This window comes from Dermacentor albipictus, chromosome 3 (assembly GCF_038994185.2).
Source record: "Dermacentor albipictus isolate Rhodes 1998 colony chromosome 3, USDA_Dalb.pri_finalv2, whole genome shotgun sequence".
Classification (NCBI taxonomy): Eukaryota; Metazoa; Arthropoda; class Arachnida; order Ixodida; family Ixodidae; genus Dermacentor; species Dermacentor albipictus.
Genome location: NC_091823.1, coordinates 25,075,646 through 25,099,904, shown reverse-complemented (window position 1 = coordinate 25,099,904; position 24,259 = coordinate 25,075,646). Strand labels below are relative to the sequence as shown.

General features: G+C 43.8%; 1 protein-coding gene across 1 annotated transcript in view; it reads left to right on the top strand.

The window, feature by feature from the left end:
* Positions 1–1,510: 1,510 nt before the first annotated feature.
* The window catches only part of LOC135903919 (uncharacterized), a 57,823-nt gene continuing 35,074 nt past the window's right edge, over positions 1,511–24,259 (top strand). The window contains exons 1-2 of the mRNA XM_065434387.2: positions 1,511–1,657; positions 22,449–22,512. Coding sequence (XP_065290459.1) covers positions 1,583–1,657; positions 22,449–22,512 — 139 coding nt within the window. The 5' untranslated portion in view covers positions 1,511–1,582. The remainder of the gene's footprint in view (positions 1,658–22,448; positions 22,513–24,259) is intronic.

Sequence of the window (24,259 nt, the reverse complement as noted above, 5' to 3'; positions counted from 1 at the left end):
TTTATTTAGGCTGCGATATTGTAGAAGACTACGGCAGGATGGGTATGCAAAAAGTTTTAGAAGACTACAAAAAATAAAAGCAGGTACAAGATATTGCATCAATACACAACACTAAATAAGGTCAAGTCAGGTGACTTTCAAACAATATTATGAGAGTGTGTCTTCCACTACAGCATAACTAGTAAGATTATTCCAATCACTAATAGCGTTAGGGAAAATGAATACTTGCAACAATTGATTCAGGAGGTTAATGGTGTTATTGTCTTACCGTGTCATTTCTGACTGGTATAATGCAAAGAGTATGGAAATATGTCATATGTATCGACGTTCAAATGACCGTCTATTGCCTGAAAAGAGAACTTTGGGCGATAAATGTGTTTTTTTTTCCACAACAGCTTGCAAACTAATTCGTGCTAGTAATTCACTGACTGACGTCCGTGGATTTGTAAACTTCAAGGCTTTTCTCTCTTTCTTTTTTTTTGGGGGGGGGGTTACTTTTTCTACTTGGTTAATGTTACGATTAGTGGGAGGATCCAGTGTGATCAGCGCATACTTCCGCATAGATAGAGTGAATAATGGTTTTATGCACCAACGATGAGTGTTGGTAAACATAGGTTGGTTTGGGACTGCAAAGAAGCTGAGACAGTGAGAGTGAGAGAGCACGGAGCAGGATAAGAGACGGAATAAATAGGCTGCCGGGGATAAAATAGCGCAAAATAAAGGACAAAGAACAAACCGAAACAAAATGGGGATTATTTCATACACTGGGCAACTCAGCTTGCCAGGCAGTCGCGCGTGCGTACAAGAAACCTTTTTGAAAAAAAAAAAATCTTTACTGTCGCATAGAAACGCTCATTATTGCTGCGATGTTGTCAAATTATATTCAGATATACACTTCAGTCAACGAGTGAATGGCAGGAAATTCGTACAAGCTGCGAAGAAGTCAAGAGCATGAAGACTTTTACAGCGCAATAATACCTGGCTGACAGTCAATTGAGCAACAGAGTTACGTCGAGCCGTAGCTTCAATGTTCCTACCTAATAACTACAGGATACCATACCTTCAAGGTTCCTACCTCGAAGCTATGGCGTTCTGCAATATATAATTGACAGTGCTACACCGCTTGGCCTACACTTCAACTCCTGAATATATAGGACCTACTTCAACGGCTCTCGCATGTCCCGTTAGTACTTTCCCTTGCCCGCGTTTCTTTCTTTATTCCTTTATTTGTGTTCTCTCTCTTTCTTTTTTTTTTTTTGCGCAGCACTAGACATTCTGTATAGCAATATCGAGGCTGTGTGCCTCAGACGCCGAAAAACAGGAGGACCCCTCCCCCCCATCCTTCTTCCTCGGCGAAAGTGCGACCAGCGCGCCACACGAGGCGTCCGCTCGAGGTGCGGGAGGAGGAGGAGGAGGAGGAGGAGGAGAAGGGCGGAGGAACAGAGAGCGGCGCGCTAACTCCGAGCAATCGGCTGTTCGGGAGGCTGACGCTCGCGCGCGCGGACGCGTGGTTCTCGGCGTGGGCCCTGGGCGCACGCGTCATGCACCTGGCACGGCCCCGCTGCTGTCCTGTTCAACCAGCATGGCGCTGCTCCGGTCCTGCTGCTGCTGGCTGTCCCTGCGGAAGGGAAGCTGCGCCTGCGGCGTTTACACGCTCGTGAGTCCGCTCTGGCTGCGCTTTAAAAGCACGCTTTAAAAGAGCGCGTCGTGTGCTGCAATCGCTGCACGGCCGCAATGATCAAAAATTAAATTATGGGGTTTTATGTGCCAAAACCACTTTTTGATTATGAGGCACGCCGTAGTGGACGACTCCGGAAATTTCGACCACTTGGCGTTCTTTAACGTGCACCTAAACCTAAGTACACGGGTGTTTTCGCATTTCGCCCCCATCGAAATGCGGCCGCCGTGGCTGGGATTCGATCCCGTGACCTCGTGCTCAGCAGCCTAACATCATAGCCACTGAGCAACCGCGGTGGGTCGGCCGCAATGATACAGGAGGAAAAAAAAAATCACGCATTGGTGGTGGTTCCTTCGTGCTTTGTCCGTGTGCGTAGTACGAACGATTGAGCGTTGTGTAAGTTCTGTCGCTCCTCCGTGGAGGATTATTTGAAGTTTTATCTCACATGGATGAAGGTCGGAACAGGGAGGTGATTTTTATGACTCGCCTCTTTCGCGTTGTAATTTCGGCTAGATACTGAATGTGCTTCATTGCAGTGCTGTGCTCGTGTTTCACTTTGTTATCGGCCCGACTCTACGTGCTTGGGGAGCCAGTGTTGGTGTGCCATTAGTAATGGACACAGTGACTCAGCAGAAGGAGGTTAGTTTTGTGACTGCGGTGTTGGAGATACTTACGGACGGTTACTTTTATTCGCGTTTACATTGTTTGTATACCGTGCATTCTCTTTCCATTGGAAGTGTTTACTCTTGAGATGAAATTAATGTCCATTCGGAAGAAAGCTTCTTAATAATTGATCTTCTCTGGCGTCCACCACAAGTCACGAGCACGTCCTTCGTTATAATTTCGTAATCCCGTGCTGAAATGCCGGTTGAAGGTGCTATAGTGAGTCCACAAGTTTGTTTAGAGTAGACAGTTTCAGAGAAAACAAAAACAAAAAAATAAGAAGTTGCTACAAACTAACATAAACATGCATAACAACCACATGGTATTGAGTGTAACATGAACTTCAACTTATTTGCACCAATTTTTATATGTTTGTTTGGCGAGGTGTAGATATTCTATGTAATTAAAAGACAGGGAAAGGGGTAAGCATGCTGATTCAACGGCCGAATGTGTTTACAGAGAGAGTTTAATGTACTTATATTTATGCGTACGACAGCGAACGAATAGCGCTTGAAGGCAAGGCATTAGGCATATGAGATCGTTTATCGTGGACGTGCGGCACGACTACCGTAGTACTAGCTACTGCATGCAGTTCCATCTATACATATAACGCGTAGTCCGTATTGGTTTATTGTAAGTTATTAAATTGCCTGTCGGCTACACTAACGGCTGCAGCTGCTGCCCTTTCCTCGTGAGTGCTATATATAGACCCTACGAAGAAGCCAATTCGTTTGAGACCTCATGAAACAGTTGCTACATTTCAGTGACAAAATTAATGACGACGGATATGAGAATGACCAGTGTACGTTGATTTAAAAACGAACGAATAAAGACGTTTTCATTCTTGCACCTTCTTCCACATGTGGGATAGACGGTACTTATATTCTTAATAGACGACCACCGCTGCATTCTCTGTTAACATTTATCTAATCACAATTGCTATTTCCTTAACGATGAGGAAAACGATTTAGCATCGCCCATTGCTATACGTAGAAGGCTATATAAAAGTCATTAGGCTACTCGAATGTCACTTTTCGTTCACTCTTCTTTCTTTTCTAAACTTTCTGGAAAGTTTTTATATGAAGAAATGATACCCATAACAGCGCTGCAAGCTTGCTTTTGTGTGTACGTGCGTGTGTGTGTGTGCAAGTGGACGGGGAGAGGGGAAGGTGAATTTTTACTGCTGTTCGAATAAGCGTTCGTGAATGTTTTACAGATGTCTGCTATAAACGAAGCAAAAAATTTGAAAAACTTTGAAGTACACCGTAGTACGTACCGCTTGCCCAGCCTGTTTCTTCTCTACTTGCACCGTTTCGCGCTGCTTGGAGCTTTCTTAAATATGAGTGCTATCATGGATTACTTATGCTTCGATATTTTTCAAGTTTCAACGTGCTCTAGGGAATAAATTAGTGAGCGACGATGCGTGCCCTTTGTGTAGGCAGCGGCCAAAAGTCGAGTTTCTTGCCTCGTGCAGAGTATAAGGTCCACAAAATGTTTTCTTTTCAGTTTTCTTAACTTCTCTTTTTAGCGCTTCCGCGCCTGTCTGGTATAGCTGACATGTTTAGTTTTTAAAGCCAAGCCTTCGTGAGCGAACCCTCCCGTACTTTGCTGGCGGCGGTTTCGGCTGCTGCTGTCTCCCCGAATAGCTCACACATGGTACAACACTAGTACAACCAATCGGCTTGTACGTAGTCCCTTCTGTATACCACCCTTGCACTTGTGCCGGTGGCCGGATCGGCTTTGTTTTCGACGTAATTACGCACTGAAACAACAGACGTAACGTACCTAAGTATTTTCACTGTATGCGATAAACATCGCCTTCAAGCGCGCACTTCGATCATTTATTAAAGCTATGTTTTCATTGCCTCATTTCCCAGATTTTGACGAGTTTGTGCTCGGCCGATTTCTCGCCGAATAGATTGGGCCGATCCTGTAGATGGAGCAGTAGCAAACTCGACCGATCACGGAGGCAACGTAATCGGCCGCCGCGTAGGTCGCGGGGGGGTATCCACGTTTTGCCGGGCAGGCACGTATAATCGCTATACTGCAAAACGCTGTGCAGAAGCTTGACTGTTGTATGACACTTAATTAACCGCTTCAGGAAAGCATCGCTTCACATGGATCTCAGTATGCTTGTTGTATCTGCATATTTTATATATAGTTATTTGTAATAGCTTTATCCGCAACGAGTTTCACATTTCTGATTTTTTTCACGAAGTCTCCCTTTGATTTTTTGGTAGCCAAAAGAAGGTTGCTTCCGACAATTGCACTAGATAACCGTAGCCGATAGGTGTAGTATGAGGCACGAGAAAAACAAAAACAAATGTAGAGTGGTAGGCACCTCAATCAAAAGCATGGCGCTGAGAGCTTCACATTACAAGTACATGTTAAACTTGTAGCCTATCAGTCATTGGTACTTCACGGCTGCGCGACGTCTGAACTTTTGTAATGTGTATCCTGGGGTTCTATGTCTAGATTACCGACATTTAAAGGCAAAAAATATTCCCAGAAAGAATGTCCCCAAATCGTTGCTTATATTCACCTACTACCTGGAAATTCTAGTGTGTCCTTTATGCTAGATGCGAAACATGACCCGGTCATTTAGAAATGTCAGTAATTATGTACGGTTGAAATAGTGAAGCAATTTCTTAGAGAATTCATCTGATCCTCATTCGACGACTAAGAGCGCAGCTCTCCTGAATCTGCCTGCCTGTACTGTGCGGTTATTTTCATACCAGTAATGAGAAATTTTTTTTTTCACTTTCGTTCCTTAGGAACGCACTACAAACATAATAAAACAATATAACGTAATAAACATAAGTAAAGTATAATGACACTCAACCCCTCAGTAATTCTGGGGAACGGCGTAGATCTCTGTAAGTATTGACGTTTCGTTCTCAGTTTTGCTTACGAGATTTGATACGCGCGAGTTTCGTCGTTTTGTCAATCTTGGCATAGCGCCTAAAGACGCATCAGGGAGAAGGCAAGATATTGATCAGTGTCTTCCCGCTGTCGCTGGCGCCAGGCATCGCCGCGGAAGAAGATGAAACGGTCGAGCTCGTAACGACCCTCCCACTTTCGGGATATCGGCCCGCGGTTTCGAAACGGGACCGCGTTACGTAACGCAGCACTACGTTACGTGAGATTCCGACCTTTCCGCATATTGTAGCCCTTGACAAGGAGGAAGCTGGAAAATGATATTTCTGGAAATTTAACCACGTTAGCTCCTCAGCGTGCATAAGGATGAGAGCTTCGCACCCGCCGCTAAGCTGAGCAGCTTGATTGAGATATGTAGTCGACGCAATTTGCTCTGCAAGCTTAACGTACGAGCGGTCCTTCCGGCAATAATGCAGAGGCGAAAAGAATAAATCTAAGAACTCATTCGTAATTTGCTTCTCGCCTTATGAAAATAATTTTGCATCGCACGAGCAGCTCCGTGAAGCCGAAGTTTAATTATCCTTAGCAGCGATTTCTGAAAACAAATAGGAAACAAATTGAAGCCAATCTTTTCGAGAGAGAAGGATTTATGACATGGAACATTTTGTGGCGAAAAGAGGAAGATGTGATAAACCGTATTGGCTTTTGTGCAACAACTCGCTCACTCAAGTCAAGCGAAGCGAAGAAAGGGGTCACGACGTATTTGTATCATACATTATGTAAAAAATAATAAGCTTACATTACGACAGCTCGCTTCTTTCGCTATATGCGAGGGACATGCTCCGCTGAAATGAAAGTGAGGAGGTGTTTTCAAGACCTCTGCTTCTCAAGGACTATTCTTAAAGGGAAGCTGAAACACTTTTCGAAAAAAATGAGTTCTCTGCGGCATTCTATAGTTTTGAGTCCCCTGAACACGAATATCTCGTTCAAAAAGGGCGGAAACAAGCGCAACCGGCTGTTTTTTCATGAAAACGCGCACCAGCGCCTCAGGGTATCGCGCGAACGCCGCTGTTGCCCGTGATTGGTCGGAGCCACTGTGACGTCAGTGGCGGCAGTCGCCGGTCGGCGCCGCCGTTTGAGAGCGTAGCACGCTGTTCTGTTCTGGCTGCATAGCTGAGTTGTAAGCATTATGGAACGTTCTCGCTGTCTCGGACAGCTTGTATTTTCGCCGTACGTGTTCGAACCGACAGCCGATACGGAAAACGATGGTGGCAACGGCGGCAACGACGATGTTGAGTGTGCCAAAAGCGAGAGCGATATGTACACCTTCTCGGGCGCTGGAAATCTTAGCTGTTACGTATGCCTTTTTTTTTTCATGTAGCTGCACGTTCCAATGACGGGAGAAAAAATGCGCTAAAGTGTCACTGGGAACTTGCTGCTGGAAGAATGCCGAAGCACTAACTTCTCATTAGATTGTAAACACGGGTACAATTCCGCGATTTCAAGCACCTTGCCGCTGCTTGTCTGAAGTCCCGTGGTTTTCTGAGCGTTGATACACGATCGCGAACATAAGTGCCGCGTTTCAAAGCGCGTACATGCAGTGCTGCGAGGTACAGTCATGGAAGTTGCTTATCATACACATCCAGATCGAGATGGTCAGGGGGATTATATGTGCAATATTCAGAATATGGTTCGACGACTTTGCGATTGTGGCTCGATCAAGAATCGGTATGCGCGCTCCATGCTAGTGTTGACATAAAGATATTAGGCAGTATTAGCACCGCCGTGTGGTAAACATGATAACTGCAACCGTGCGTCGAATGTCACTAGGCAAGCCTATACTCCAATTTATACCTCAGGTGCAACGCTGTGGAAGCTACGCACGAAGTCCGGTTACCAAAATTTATTACTGCGCGCGTTTCCGTCTATGGTTCGCAGCGTGCCAGCGGCATTTGCTCGCGCGAGCATGCACGTGAAGCTGCCGCGACGGGCTGCAATTAAAGACTGCCGAAAAGAAAATTGATTTAAAAGAACGTGTTAGCAGCCGTATAAGTACACGGATTGTTTCTATGGGTAAATTCTTTTTTTTTTCATTCAGAACTGAGCCTATATATGAAAAGTTTTCTCAAAAATCGGGTCAAGAAACACCGAACTTTTTCTAAGTGCGAACGCAGCCACTGCAAGAAGTATCTCAAGCCTCCACAGCGTTGCACCTGATGTATGAAACGGAGTATAGCAACGCTAGCAACAACGCGTTTCCGCATTTGTCGTAAGGCTATCCGGCTATCGCGGAAATGGTCCGAGCACAGCACAGTTGATTTCGTCGGCACGAACTTATCTCTCCTCACCGCACTGCGCTGCAAGCTTCTTGTGCTTCGGGAACCTGTGAAACACCACATCGTCTCGCCCGCGTGTGTTCGCGCAGCCGATTGCTGCACAGAACGAGGGCATGTTGGGCGCCCTTGGCTGTAGGCACTCACGCAGCACAGAAGGAAAGAACAGTTTACGAAAATCGCAAAACAAACGTGAGCGGCGGCAAATCTCTCGTAGCGTCGTTCAGTAAAGCGCAGGACGGAAAGAGGCATGCCAGCGCATGCCAGCACGCCGGTCCGGCAGCTCGGTCCCCGCCAGTGACGTCACTCTCGCCGGTTCTCTCCTCTGGTAACCTCCTCACCCGGCGCTCCGGGAAGCGATGGGGGCGTATCCGCGGGGGTGATTTAGAAAGCGATTTGCGCCCCTTATATTAACAAAACGAAGAAAAAATTTCGGAACCGTAAATTATTAGGTCTGTTCTTCCCAATCCCAGCAATTCATGTAAATTGAAAACCGCTTCAGCTTCCCTTTAAGACATTTTAACTATTTATACGGTAACCCCGGATTAAGTCGGCCTGTTTGATGATCTGTCGTCAAAATTTCCCGAGCAGCTACTGCGAGCCACGTCGCATATACTGTGCATCTCCTTGAGGGACAAGGGCGTTGTTACATACATACATACATACATACATACATACATACATACATACATACATACATACATACATACATACATACATACATACATACATACATACATACATACATACATACATACATACACACACATACACACACACATACATACATACATACATACATACATACATACATACATACATACATACATACATACATACATACATACATACATACATACGTACGTACGTACGTACGTACGTACGTACGTACGTACATACATACATACATACATACATACATACATACATACATACATACATACATACATACATACATACATACATACATACATACATACATACATACATACATACATACATACATACATACATACATACATACATACATACATACATACATACATACATACATACATACATACACATTATTTCGTGTGTCACACAGGGGAAATAGGTGGCGTCAAAACCTCGCATCGATAAATAACCTGCTGGACATTCCTACTGCGATTCAGTGACAGACACTACACTACGAGTTTACCAAGAGTTGGCCGCCTTCTAGCTGGCTCTGACGATGCCCAAAGGCACGCGCGATGCAACACGCTGCGACTAAAATGAGGCACCAAAAACAACCAAAACCAAGGCACAACCAAGGCACAAACCAAGGCACAACCAAAACAAACGCCTTTCCGCTTTTTTTTTTTACCACATCGTCATCCAGTTTGTTCACTCCCATCCACTTGAGAACCCGCGACGGCCGTTCTCTAAGGTGCCTTTTGAAAACGCGGAATCGCGAAATCTCGTTCGCACGACGATTCACTGTCTGTCGCGCAGTCACCCCCACCGAGCAACGGCAACGCCTCGCTCATTCCGGTGCACACAGCGCGGACGCCTAGCCGTCGTCCATAAACTCTATTTAGGCGGCCACCGTCAGAGCATCTCTCTCCGCCGCAAGGGACGACGCCACAGAGACGTGCCCGCGCCCTGGACCTTAGGCACAAATCGCGTTTCCATCGCCGTCGTTTCTGTGGGCCGCGCGCAGCCCAGTTTTTATGCCTCATCCGAGGGCGGTATAAGTGTCGCCGTTCTACTATATCCCGTTTGGCTTTGGACGCGGCTTGCGTTGCCTTGGCAACCTATCGCCACGCGTCGTTGATCCCACATGACTCTGCATTTGGGGAATAATGCCGCAGTGCCCCGAGGAGCGGACAAACACACAGTTGCTACGAGCCGCGCAGCATCTTCCAGCGACCTTTTTATAAGCTGATTCCTTGTGCTTGTAGATACCCGATGTGTTATGTACCGAAAAGACGATCCTCACCGCTTTCAAATTGAACAACGCTTTGCATCACACGATTTACGAAACCTTAGAACCCTGCATTACTACATAAATATTCCATTATTCTCTCAAAGGTGGCACTAGTGCACTCCAGGCACACTGTTATGGTACACTAAATTCAATCCGTTCTTTTGGGAAAATTTTTAGCTAGTGCTGTGGACCATGCCACCTTAACACACCATATTCAAACGCAAGGATGCCGACAGTGAATGCTAACCATCTCTTTTAGAAATGTCAAAATAAAGTGTTATATTCGCAAGATTGTAAATGTTATACACCTACAATAATATACTTGCGTAGGCGTAGATGATGATCCCCTCAAAGCCACTGGAAAGGGCCGTGGTTTGCAGCATAACCAGGATTTGTATCAAGGAATATCTCAAAACTCATAACTTGAGGCTTGCGTATAGTTTTCTTGGATTCACGGCCACATCGCTGCTCCACATTTCTTAACATTTTTTGTGACATCACGTAATGGCACTTGATCGTTTCTGCTTTCGAGGATTACAATCATCGTTCAAGCCACGAGGAGAAACATTTAAGAAATTCTGCAACAAACAAAGCTGTTCGCCTTGTTTGTTTACAGTTGGGCGCACGTCAATGTTCTTACGTATGTTCAAGCTTAGCTGTTTCGTCTAGTGCTTGCAAAATGTTTTTGTCTGTGGCTTGTAGAAGGCTTTTATTGGGCATTACGAGACGGAGATTTTAGGGTGTTGGTGAAGCGCGAAGTGAGTAAAGAACGGAGCACAAAGCGCGACGCTGGTAGATCCGGGTCACGTTCGACTCTCAAGAAAGCTCCAAAACTCTCAGAACCGTCTTTAAAGCGTTAGAGCCTTAACGAGTTCCCGGAAGTCAAATAACATGTGCCATGCCCAGGATGTCCATTGAATCTGAAGTGGCTTGTTTTTCTACGTTCGAATCTTCCACCCCGACTTTTTTTAATGCTTACCCACACCAACATGGTGCAAAGGGATGTCTTAAAATACTATCAGTGTTTGCAAATAAAAAAGAAGCAACAGACTCGGAATTCCTGCACTGATGACGCTTCCAAGCAAGAAAAAAAAAATATATTTAGTTTGAACGGCTTAAGGAGTAATGGGCGCGTGTAAAAGATTTGAAGTGGTTGATATTTGCTTTAGAAAACATTTTGCACGGCTATAGGAAGCACTTGCCAAACGCTTCCAACTATAAACATAGCTTTTAAAGCTACAGAAATGCTCCTTCACGAAAGATATGGTGCTCTTGAAGCAGCCCTGATATTTCGTCCGTTACAGCTTCAATTTAGCAGCGTGTCGTATACGTGGCATGGTCAGGGACTTCGGGAAATGCGTGAGCTGAAGAAGCAGAAGATCAATGTCTGCAAGTGTTCACACTCTTGAAACATTGCGATCTCTTGGGATCGGTGGCTATTTCTATAAAATTGTTTGCAGACCGTGCAGGAGGTAAGCACTAAAAGTGAGGCCCACACGGATCCAGTGTAGGGAAGCAATTTATTGGCTGGGAAACAGTCATGACCGGGACTCGGGACTACTGAGGAAAAAAGAAGTACCTTATCGGAAAGTATATATATATATATATATATATATATATATATATATATATATATATATCGACTGTCAAGTTGCATGGTGGTGCGGCCGTCGCATGTGACACAAATTTATACAGAATCTTACCTTGTGTAATTTTCTTAGACTTCGCTATCACTAACACGATATCGCCTTTCAGGCGAAACTGCAGCTTCTCGTTCGTTTTCTTTTCTTTCGTTCTTTCTTTCCTTTTTTTTTATTGCGAGTCTGAGTATAAGCGCTGCGGCGCATAACTGCTAGTGATTCTGATTTCGAACGATTCCGGCTTGGCCTCATTTCTGTCAGTGACTGAATTACATATATTTGTTACCTCTGCACGCAAGTGCCGATGTTTCCATCCCTAATAAATGTTGTAAATTATTAGAAGAGTTTATTTTTCCATGAGTCATTAGCATTGCCTACTGGAAAGAGAAATAATACTGAGACACATATCATTCACGTGCATTTCACACGCCGTTGATGAAAGACTGTTGAAGGGGTCACTGAAGTCTGGAGGCTTTTCTCATGGTCAAGAAATCACGCAAAGTAACTTGAAGCGAGGCAAACACACAGCAGCATATTCATTCTCTAGGCATAGGCTATCCATACCATTAGAAATAACTGTTAGTTGGCTAGCGCCTTCTCTTTAAACTATTTTTGAAATATAGTAAGCTTTGTCCTCAGTAATATTTAAATATGTGTCTGTGCCTGGTGTTCACAGTGAGAATTTTAAAAAAAATTTGAAGTGAAAAAACAAGGATGAAATAGCTGCTGTTGGTGCTTCTAATGCGCTTGTAATCCTATTGTCGGGATTATATTATAATATATATTATATTATATTATATTTGCATAAAAAGTCATTACTGCTCACTACTAAGCATATTTAGTCATTTGTAATCAGTTGTGGTCATTACAAACCATCGTTACACATGTTGGTCATGTCATAGCCATTCATAGTTATGACAAGTAATTTCAGTCATTATTAGTCGTTACTGGTCATTACTAAGAATTTTTAGTAATTTTGATGAATTTTAGTCATTAAAAGTTGTCTTTAGACATGTGGTCATATGATAGTCATAAGTAGTAATTACAAGTCATTTCAGTCAAAGTATGCTTAGTCATTTGTAATCAATTGTGGTCATTAAAAGCCGTTGTTAGACATGTTGGTAATTTCGGAGTCATTAGTAGTCATTGCAAGTCATTAGTAGTCATTATTATTCATTACTAGTCATCATTAACCTCTACCAATCTCTAATGTAGCGTTATCCGTCACTAACTGTCGCTATCAGTCATTTTTCGTTCTTTAATCTGTCTTTAATCTGTCTTCATATGGGGTGATGACGCTTCGGTGGACACACCGGCGGCCAGGTCTACTGACACAAATTTCGCTATGAGCCTAAAAGGCTTTCGCCTTAATAAACCGAAAATATGAATTAATTGCTGTGCATGTCCGCGCCAACAATGATGCAGTAAGCATTTAGACCCAATGAAATTTTTACGAGTGCCTTGCTGGACAAAGGCTCAATCAAACGTAGTAGCTGTGTCATGAAAGTCTGGGAAGTCTGAAGTCGCGGAGGGCGTGACTCAGCTTCGTAGAGCACGGTTTTGTTCAACGCCGGCTGAGGGCCTCCCAGCCACAGTTGAAGACAATTTCTGTGTATCGCTTCTAAGCGCTCGTATCGACTATCTCAGAGTCCCATCAGATGAGATGAGATATCAGATACGTGTAGGTTACAAGCCGCTTACATTTTTTTACAACACTGAACACGCTTCGAGTCTTAAGATTGCGCTGCTCCAGACAGAAGGAAAAGGAAGACCCGCCCTGTACATGCGAGGATATCACATAGAACTTTACCATAATTGCAGTGAAAGAGCTGCATTCTATAGACTATATGCAGAAGCCTAGTCACTAGTTCTGAAACATTTGAACACGACTTATTCGAATCACCTCCCAGTAAACACAGATGGTTCTGTCAAAGTAGAAGACCGCTGCGAAGCTGCCTTGTGTATTCCCTTTGAGATATAAGAGGTCTGGTCGTCTGGACTCTAAGCCTCGTCGACAGTTGCAATAGCTGCCGCTCTACGCAAACTAAAGGCATTGCCTCCACAGAATGTGGTCCTCCTTACGGACTCAAAGGCCGCGTTGCAACAACTCTACCATTGTCTGCCGTCCATCAAGTTCCCGCGAAAATCACTAGCCCTCGTAAAAGAACTCGGCAACAAATCTTCACAGTAAAGTTTCAGTAGATTTCCTCTCACATTGGCATTGTTGGCAACGAAAAATTTGACGCCTTTTGCATACGCGGCGTTCTATCATCTTACCGAATTAGCGTTTGGGGCCTTGACTTAAGTCAAGGCCCCATACGGTAATCAAGTTTAAAAAGCTGACATTCGAAATCACTTTAGGTTGCTATAGGTTCCACCACATATTCCCTGCATAACCAACAGATTTCGAGGAGATGAAGCCTCACTACTATAACGAATAAGGGCAGGATTAAGTATCAATTCTCCGAACTGTACGACATGCGATGAGACTGGAGACATTAAGCAGTTGCTGTGGCCGTGCCCGAAATTCTAAGATGGAAGGGGCGTTGTCCTGAAAAATATGCAAGAAAAGGACCTACCGCATGCGTGCTTGTAGCACCTTGCGTTCCCTGAAGGATCAGTAATAGCCCGCAAAGAGACTTCGCGTCTCCTTATCGCATATTTAAGAGAGGCTTGTGTGCTGGATATGATGTGAACCCCGCAGTCATATTATAAGAGGTGCTCGGACAGAAAAAATTGCCGGCCTTGATAAACCGCCTGTTGCTATAACTCACCACCACCACCACAATGAAATTTTAAGAGAAAAGGTAGAGGAAACTCAAACAGAAACACGAAATTATGTGGGTAACAGAACTCTGGTAATGGCCCTTTATGGAACGGGAGCGGGGGTGCGGGCGCTTGTGGGTTAGCTCATTCATTGACTCTTCATTCATTGAGTCTCTCGTGCACTGGTATACAAGCAAATTCCCCGGGAGTTTTAAGATGTTTGTTTATAGAGTTGCAGTTTGATAAGTATCTCACCGTTTTGAAGGATTCTGCAGACTCACTTACTCTTTGTAGAAATATGATGCATTTCCTTGTATATGCAGATGTTACCTCAAGGACTCTGACGATGGCCGACAGTTCAACTCACGCATTCACGCACGCACGCACGCACGCACGCACGCAGGTGGAAATGAAATTTAGTTGCGAGATCTCAGGGTACGGTAATTTATTACTTTACTCTTCCCCAAGGTTAATTATTGCACAACAAAAAATGTAAGAACTTGATGCGTTATGCAATTTACCGGGTTGACTGAATAGAAAATATCCCAGTGTGGTTGAAGAGAAAACTTAAACGCTATTGCAACATGTTCGTTTTACATGCTGTCTTTTCTTTTTGACAGCACTAACTGCTATCAAAGAGAACAATGTTGAGAATATAATCCTTGCCGCATCTGATTTCAATAATTGGACATTCCGGCATCTCTAAAACATAATTAGACACAATTTAGAAAGGTCATTACACGCTATCGAGATCAATTATTCTTCTCTACATATGTACGCTTAGCATACATATGTAGAAGACGAGGTAGACTGGTCGGTAGCACTTGCCTCCTGTTACTACCTTTCACTTGTAAATGGAGAAAAAGCTATTGCGTCTTCTTCATATATTGAAAAGGCGTACATGGCAGATTTTTTTTTAACCTTAAAGAGAACTGAAGCGTGGAATTTTCCTGCAATGATTTAGTGCTTCTGCACCGCTGGCGGAGAAAAAAACAAGGCCAGTCAGTCTACATGGAGCGGCACATGATTTGCACGTTAACAGCGTAAACACGCTGGTTTTTATATGGGTTGTTCCACGTCTTTCTTTTTGTGCGTGTGTGTGCGCATGCGTGCGTGCGTCTGTGTGAGTATACCGGTTCGGAATTTCTTGCCTCAGACCTAGCGCGCACTTCCAACATACAAATTCACACATTTGTTCAAAGGGCACGACGCCGCTGAATCATCGTGCAGAAAGTCCGTATAGGACCGGTGCTCTGGGTTTAATGGAAAGCCGAAATGCTGACGCCGCCGGAATCCTATTTTCCCTTTTCTTTTTGTCCTTAAATGCTAGCACCGTACTTTCGAGTCTCGGAAGCGATCGACAGCGCTGATCGATACCTTTCTTTTTCAGAAAAGAAGACCCATTTTTTTTTTCTCTCTAGCATGCCCTCGATAGTGGCCTAAGCGGAAGCCAGAGTTTTCGTAACAACGGCACAAACTATCGCGTTTTCATTTAAGCAGCACGTTCGATCATTTGCCGTCGCATGTCCTATGAATGATCGCAAGAGTAGTTCGTGCGCTAATTATAACGGCTTAGAAGCTGAGTTCGTAAATAAAGAAATAAGTAAAATGCAAGGGGAAAAAAGAAGGAAAATGCAGCCTTGCAACGAAGACATCCTTTCGACCTCCATGAAACTTCTCGTTCTTATTTTGTTCACGCTAAGCGCACTTACCTTATAATCTTCGTCATTTATCTCGTAAGCTTTTATAAATGTGCAGCCAAGCAGCGTCGCACGCCATAGACTGCATTACTTGGGGTTCGATGCTGAGAACACGCACTATGCATTACGCTCTGCTATTCTACGTGTTAATTTCCGAAGCGTGAGACATAGGACAAGGACACAGTGTGGACGGCACGTAGCGCTCACTCTTCTTCTTTGTGCCGTGTACCTGCACTGTATAAGTCATCCAAATGCTCCGCCAAGAACTTCAAGCATGTGCTCTTGTGCTATTTTTACTGCGAAAGTTCACTCCCGTCATCCGTACTAAAGAGGAAGGAAAGAAAGAGAGCAGGCAGGGGATCTTAACCAGAAAAGCGTTGTTGGCTACCGTGCGCTTAGAGAACGGATAAAATATATATATATATATATATATATATATATAATTTTCAGCTGCAATCGCCATGCCGTCAAAGGCGCTCACGCAGGCCAGGATCAAAGTTTGCTAGTCAGAAAGCGGGGGACAACACTGCGGCGCTACTTGCTGCTGTTACACCCACCAGTGCACGCTGATGAGAGCCGTTAGGATGAATCAGTGCAAAAAACGCGTTCAACGGGGCACTAGGCCGAATGGCACCTGCGCGGTCATGTGCACGAACTAGTGAAAAATTGAGCTGGCGAGCTTCACGCGCCAGCCCTACTATTACGAATTCCTGCAGCTCCTAGGGCAGTGTGTCGGGCGGTCGAGGGCAACTAAAACATTTATGCCCTTCCCAGGATGCAGTCGATGCGCAGTTGACAGGATGGACGTGGTCATTACCGTTGCGGCCTAGGCGCGGCGCAGCTCATCTTTGGAATGGGAGAAAGCGTGACGAGGGCAAGCGAGGCAGAGCGATAATCGACCTCTCCACACGCTATTCGCATTGCGAATTCTGCAGCTCGGAACCTGAAATACGCATACCGATTATAGGTGATATGAAAAAAAAAGCGATGTTGCACGTTTCTGAACAGCTTGTTCTGCTTTCACTAAATTTATTTGTAATTCTAATTCTTACATGTCACAATGATGGTAATTATAACGATTTTATTAAAGTTTGGCTCAAAAAACCTAATAGTTGGATAGCTAAACGGAGGGAAGAAGGGAAGGTGGGAGGGAGGGGCTTATTCAGAGCTGTCCCAGGAGCTTCCCGTCCTTGCCCAAATCCTGAAAGAAGTCTGGAATGACCTTCTGGAATTCCGCTAGTCCCGCAAATGTTTCGTTTTCAACTTCGTGTAGGTACAATAAAATCAAGGTAAAGAAAATTGTTTAAGAGATAATAATAGCCAGGTTTCGTCCACTGTGAGAAAATTAGGCTATAGGTGATGTCAATTTCCCTCTCAGGAAACGGTACACCGGACTTTGGAAGCCGGGCTATCCCCAAATAGCTGTAGACCACGCTATTGCATTTCCCGCGCTAACACAATATCACGCCCGAAAGAGCGAAATATGTTTCACGCTTTTGTCGTCGTTTTATATCTTCCATACTGACTTAGTTCTGAATTAAATGTGGTTAGATTCTAGCTATGCTTCTTTAAATAAACAATTGGCCACATTTTTTTTTTATTCAGTTGTGACTGATTGCCGAGGTTATTTACAGCTTTGCACCAAGACGTTACACTTTCTTTAACGCCGTGCGCATGCAGATAAAACACCAACATGCATGTCTAACAGCCTAACACAACAGTCTAACAGTAACTAGTTCGACACATAATGGCGTCGCAGTATTCAGAATATAGAACTGCGGGAACGTGTCCTGGCTGACGTCAACTATAGCCGGAAACGAACGATGGCTTTTGTTCCCCGTACAAAAGGAATCGCAGTGCTGGTGTTTTGTACTCGGTGAGCTCGCACTAGGTTTCATCGGCGCCCGTAATGTGGCACGTTCACCGTCACCCGCCCACCTGTTCCGACAATACATGGACGCGCGTAAACACGGGTTGACCGAAGGAAATATTGTTAACTGAATGGTTAGTTTCGCCATCACCGTCACCTCGGCCATCCCAATGTATGAAAGCAGACATGGTCGCGTAATCACGAGGTGAATGTTTAACGAAATATCGCGTGGTGGTCATGTTATATGAAAGGGCCTGCGGTGCTAAGGTCGACAAGTCCATTCACAACTTAGTACGCAATGTCCTCCCTGCCCTGGAGCCAAAACATTTTCTCATGTTGATATCCATTCACGCGAGTCTTCGCACAATAAAGTTTATTCACAATAAAGGTAATGCAGTCAATCGTTCGAATGCGCGTAACGTTAACGTCACTGCTTGCCTCTGTTTCTTTCATCTTGTGAAAGAAGTGAAAATACCTAAATGATGTATGCTTCGCCGAGTTATCACGAAGGGGGGCAGCATTTACACGAGAACCATGCATGCATAAAGCACGGTGCAAATGGAACGATACAGAAAGACGAAGCGACACAAGCGTCTCGTATATCGTCCGTGCCATAAAGCATGGACATGAAACAAGTAGACCATTTGCACACTATGTTACACCTGTTCGATTATTTGATAAATAGGTTGCTGTGGAGAGATTCAGGTAGAGAGTACCTCGGCTACTTTATTTCTCTTATGTTCTGGAGCAACAAAAAGAGTTTGAACACCCCACACCAAACCTCAACAACTGAGTTCAGCGTTCTGTCTCAAAGAGGGTAGACATACTAGTTTTCACGCGACAGTGAATCTCCCAGTCCGACTCAAACCGAAAGCTGAACACATTGTAGTGCGACATGTGACATGCGTGAATTGGACAAATGCACAAGTCGTTTTCTTTCAGCAGACAAATAGACCATTGTTTCCATCTGTCTAACAAAATCACACGTGTACGAGTTCTGGAGACATGCAATGTTAGAATTTAACAATCTCAAATAAACGAGAAATATAGAATGCAAAGAAGAAAAGAGCTGCGAAGGCAGATGAATAAAAATGAAGTACAACTGATTGATCCATCCATCCATCCATCCATCCATCCATCCATCCATCCATCCATCCATCCATCCATCCATCCATCCATCCATCCATCCATCCATCCATCCATCCATCCATCCATCCATCCATCCATCCATCCATGCATCCAACCAGTCACCCAATTAATTATTTAATAATTTAAATAAATAAATTATTAATTCGGACATTAAATGAGCATTGGATGTGTAAGAAAATTAATTAATTAAATAATTATTAATAATTTATTTATTTATTTATTTATTTATTTATTTATTTATTTATTTATTTATTTATTTATTTATTTATTTATTCAGATACTCTCTAGGCCGTGAGGAGTTACAGAGAGGAGTGGTAGTGTGAAGAACAATAGAAAAAAATATAAGAGAAGATTGATTATAAATTGATTACACTTGATTATAAATTTTCTTCAGATGCAGATTTGAAGGATGCAGGTGCTGCGAGGGAAACGATGGAGGTAGGCAGGTGATTCCAGTCGATGCTGGTTTTTGGAACAAAGGATTCGTAGCAACGTGCAGTACGGCGATTCGGCACCCCAACTTTGAGATGATGGTCAACGCGCGATGATACATATCATGTGATACGGTGAACAGACGTTGTTTCAAGTTTTCATTGAAATAATAAATTTTGTGAAATAAGTATAGTTGGGCTTAGCGGCATCGTGCAGAAAGGTCAGAAAGCTCTAAAGCTTTTCCTTTTCTTTGTGAAACACTGGAGCGGCGTGAATAATTAGAGAGGATGAAGCGTGCAGAAGGATTTTGAAGTGATTCTAGAGAAGTGATTAATGATTTAGTTGGGCGATCCCAAACAGACGAGGCATATTCTACTTCGGATCCGTCTGGGCTTTGATGTAGTAGTAATTTTAAGGGTACTGGGGCTTTGAAAAAGCTCCAGCGAAGGAAGCCAAGCATGCACTTGGCGTTGTTAATAATGTAGTCAGTCGACATCCAAGTTCCACGAAAGATCATTAGTGATGTGAGCGCCTAGGTACTTATGCGAAGTTAGCGTAGTTCGAAGGGAACCATTATTACTATAGACATGAGGATTACAATTGATAGCAGCCCATGTTATTCTCATTGATTTACACGTTTAAATATTACGTTTCATTCGCCAAGTGTCGCACCTATGAGAAGTGTTATTGAGATCAGATTGCAATATGTAGGCATCAGATACGTTAGTAATTTTCCTATAAAGTACGCAGTCGCCAGCAAATAATATTATATTAGAGAGAACTGAAGTGGGGCGATGGTTTGTGAAAATCAGGAAAAGAAGGTGCCCGAGCACGGAACCCTGAGGAACTCCTGACGCCACTGGACAATGATGGGATCATGTTCATTAGCTATTACATATTGTGTGTGATTGTGTAAAAAAAAACACTCTTTCAATTTAATGACATTGACGTCAACATTAAGCGCGTTAAAATAATGTTGAACAGCGCGAAGACGCAGTTTCGTTCGAAATGGTAGCTGTAGCTTTCACAGTTTCGGAAACTCCTCGTTTGGAATAACGAGTCGCATAGACTACACTGCACAGTAAACAGACTTTAGCGGGTAATTTATTGGCTCTAGGGGGACTACGCAAATTACGTAATCCGACTTGGAGGCCCACGAGGGAGCTCGCATCCTGCCTTTGTCTATGCTTGACACTTACAGCGCCCATGTGTGTTGACTAAAGGATGTATGCACAAATGTACGACACAACCTACCTATGCTCTAGAAGCTCTGAGATTGGAACTGAGGTTGAACAGCGTGAACAAAACAAGGACACGAGGAAACAAATACCACAGACAAGCGCTGACTGCCAACTGGAAGCTTACCGAAGCAAACTTCCAGTTCGCAGTCAGCGCTTCTCTGTGGTATTTGTTTCCTCGTGTCCTTGTTTTGTTCGCGCTGTTCAACCTCAGTTCTAAATATATGAACCAACTAGCCCTCATCAAGATCTTACTCTGAGATCGCTATTATCTTTAGTTTAAACAAGTTACACTGCTCGCCAGCAGTGGTCATCCAATAGGTGTTACAGTATATACAAATGCCAACCACTAAGTACTTACCTTAAATAATATAGGTGAGAATTTTTTACTGGTATATCGAGAATTTTTTTCATAGCCATCCATGAAAGTTGCAAGTAGCATGAAAATGAAGAAATACAGTTGGTTAGCGCTACGTGTGTCCATGCCTATTGTTAATTCGCAAGTCTATTAGTTTGCTTGCGCTACCCTCGCGCAGATTATGCGCCACACGCTTGCCTAGGCTGCTTGTGACACCTCAAAGACCAATCTGAGCACCAAGTGCACGGAAGACCTTCCCTGCATTTTTAAAAGCGGAGCTTTTCTTTGCGAACCTCGGCGGATTTTCGTGACCGTGAGTACTGCATGGCTGTTCCCTAGCCGCGTGGGTCAACCAGTCACAGCGGAGGACGCGTGCCACTGGGTTCCTTGCAGCGCCACCAGATGGCGAACGCTAACTGGTGCCGCTGGTGCCGCTATCTGGTGCCAACAGGGGATCAGAAAATTTGGGCGTGGTAGGTCATAGTGTTTTTTGTGTCTTTTTTCATTGTTTAACCTAGGTAGAATATTAGGCAGTATAGTAGCAAGAGCTTGGTGGCGCAACCCACCGCCCCGTTCCGAAGGGGACGCTCATTACATCCATCCATCCATCCGCTGCAAGTTCCTTGCTATTTGAGTCTCGCGCTGGTTGCCTAATGGCAAAAACATACCGGAGCAAATATTTGCAACTATAGATGGCGCATGTGTATGCTGCAGCAAAAATCCGGGTACCCCTCAGCCCATCCTAATGAAATGCGAAGGGATTCACCCAGTGAGACCCGTAAGTAGCGTACACCTTCCAGAAGTGTTTGGATTTGGAGTGGACGGAAGCAACAACCGGTCAGCAGTCGAGATAATCAAGAGACGTTTAGAGTAGTGATGGGAAAAAAAAGCAGGGTAGAGATTGATACGACCGGATACGTTACAAGTGTGGGTAGCAGTACAAGTTGGATAGAGAAGTTTTGAGGAAGAAAAAAAAAAGATTTAAATGATGTATACAAATAAGCTAGAATAAAAAGCATATATAGCATACCTGAGCGACTCAAGCAGGCTAGGTGACTATCTGTCACCGCCCTGTTTCAAAGGGGATGCTAATAGAACATCATTATCATCACCGCGGCATCGGCCACGCTGATCGTGCGAAAAAAGAAAAAAAAACAGCAGAAAGCTCGCCTTCGCGCAACCGTGGCAGCAGCGGCGACATTAGATCAGCCTCTCTAAAATGCCTGAATAAAACATTGCGCGTCACTTTGTGCGGCCATTCAATGCATACAAACTCGTGTTTCGACTCTTCATGCACTCACACAACGCTTCGCTGTATATAAGATTCCAACTCTTTGGATCTGTTGCATTCTTTTAAATTCTTTCTTTCCTTCTTTAGTTTCCATCCTGCGATTCTTTATTGTAACCCATACGTCGGACAGCGACTAATTTTCATCAAATTACGTCAAGACAGCTATAATCAGGAATCTCGTAGATTCGCCAGTTTAACATATATTTTGAGCTTTCCTTTTGCCTGGCTCCTACAGCAACTCTCTTTTCCAAAGCTTATCGGTCGTTCTTCTTGATAAATTCAATGATTCAAGCATTCTTCTCGGTCATTTGCAAATTGTGCTGTATCCCAGCTGTACAATTAATACTTGTGCTTGTTCTTTCTCAAAAACGCCCGCTGCTGTCTCTTAACTGTTTCTATATGCTTGATTTGGCGTCATAAATAGAGTATGAGTGGTCTCAAAGTGTTAATGACCACTGTACAGAACCTAATAATGCTCCTAATAGTGCTGCACGCATCTTTACAGATTTTCTACACGATGCTTATTGTAACTGGAATATTCCACGTCAACTCGGCGCTTCACTCACCGGGTGAGTCAGCCTGATTTCTCGCTGTTCACTTCCTACTCCGTTGTTAAGTCTATTTCTTCAGTGTTGTTTTCTGAGTGCTCTTTTTTCGCATAAGGGGAAAGATAAGTAAACCAATGCAGATTTTACAATTCTTGAGAACGCTGAAGTTTTCTACTTATAAGTAATGCATGATAATATCGTCGAATGACAGCGAGCTTCTGGTTCATGATGATATACCATGTAACGCACGTTTTTCCCTTGTTATTGGGAAGTTCCTGTTATATTTGCTGATGCGTTCTGAGAAATATTGAACACATTAATTCTATTAAGTGTTTCCAAATTTTCCTGCCAGTGTTGTAGCTGGTAGTTGTTCGCTGCAGTGACTAAGATGACGCGCATCTCGCCTGCTGTTTCCCTCGGACCTATGCAGCATAAAGGAAATATGAAGGGTCAGCGTGGCCACTAAGACAACTGTTTCTGAAACGGAATGCTGGAAACCAGCGTGGCTCCTAGGCATGACATCCGAGGTTACGCGGCGCCCGCGGCGCACCGAGGATCTTGGAGTTGACGTGCTGGGATTAGCGTTACATCCGCTAATCACATGGTATATGCGTAGTTGTTATTTAAAGGATGTTAAAAAGAAAATTATGCTATTACCAGCCGTGACGCCTTGCCAAGATTGTTTCAATAGTATATACTATTCACTTCTAAGCAGTTTAGAAGAAGGGTATTTTTGCTTCTGTTGGCCTTTAAGCCGTTGTGCTTTGTGTGTATCCCAGGGCTGAATACAGGCTACAGGCTGGATACAGGAATATAGCCAGCAGTAATCTTTCTCATGAAACTGTACTGCTAACAAGACTGAATGTTGGGCAAGTTAGTTTATGTTCGTGGTGAGAAACAGCTCAAACTGAACATGCACGAGCGATGACTCACTACTGACGCTTTATTGAAATCACGTGAGCTTAATAGATTTGTTATTAAAAGCCTCAATAAAGAAAGAGAGAGAGAACAAGCAGTATCCCTGCGATGAACCGCTATCAACGCATGTGCTGAACAATGATGTATCACCGGCTCAAAGCTTACCACTTGGCACGAAAACAACAACAACGTACGAGTGTAATAGCACCTACATTGCTTTTGTCTTCGTTGCTTCGTATTTTGCTTTTGTTCGCACGTGAATGCATAAAATATATTTCCCACGCAAAACTTAAACGTTTAAATGTACGAAATCAGTCTGCTCGAACAAAAAAAAGGACCTTCACTGCCACGCTGCTTCCAAAGATGGCACCGACCTCTTTTTGTCTTCCTTGACCTTCCTGCATGAATTGAAACAATTAAACCAAGCTTTGTAGAATACGCAAATCAGTGAGAAGTAGATAACTAAACAATTAAAACGGCTCCGAAAAACAAATCGACCTTAATAACGATGACGGGCTCGAAATATTGCATTTGAAAGGCATCTATGCATATCAGTGAAATTTCAATTTTATGTAGGCTACATAACGTTAGAAATTTCGGTAATTAAGTACATCAATATCTAAGAATATATTATTTATTTAGGCGAGTAATCTTTAACTCATACCTCAAGTCTCCACTTGTCTAACGATCGTGAGAGGATATACAGGTACACAATTGGCATGTAAAGGGCCTACAATTGCGTCCGGAGCTCGGTCACAAGCCGTTTAGCGTCCGTTCACAAGTCTCACGTGTATGGAGGTGTTCGGCGTGCAACGCACATTTCCGCGTGAAAAGTAGCGGCAGCGTATGG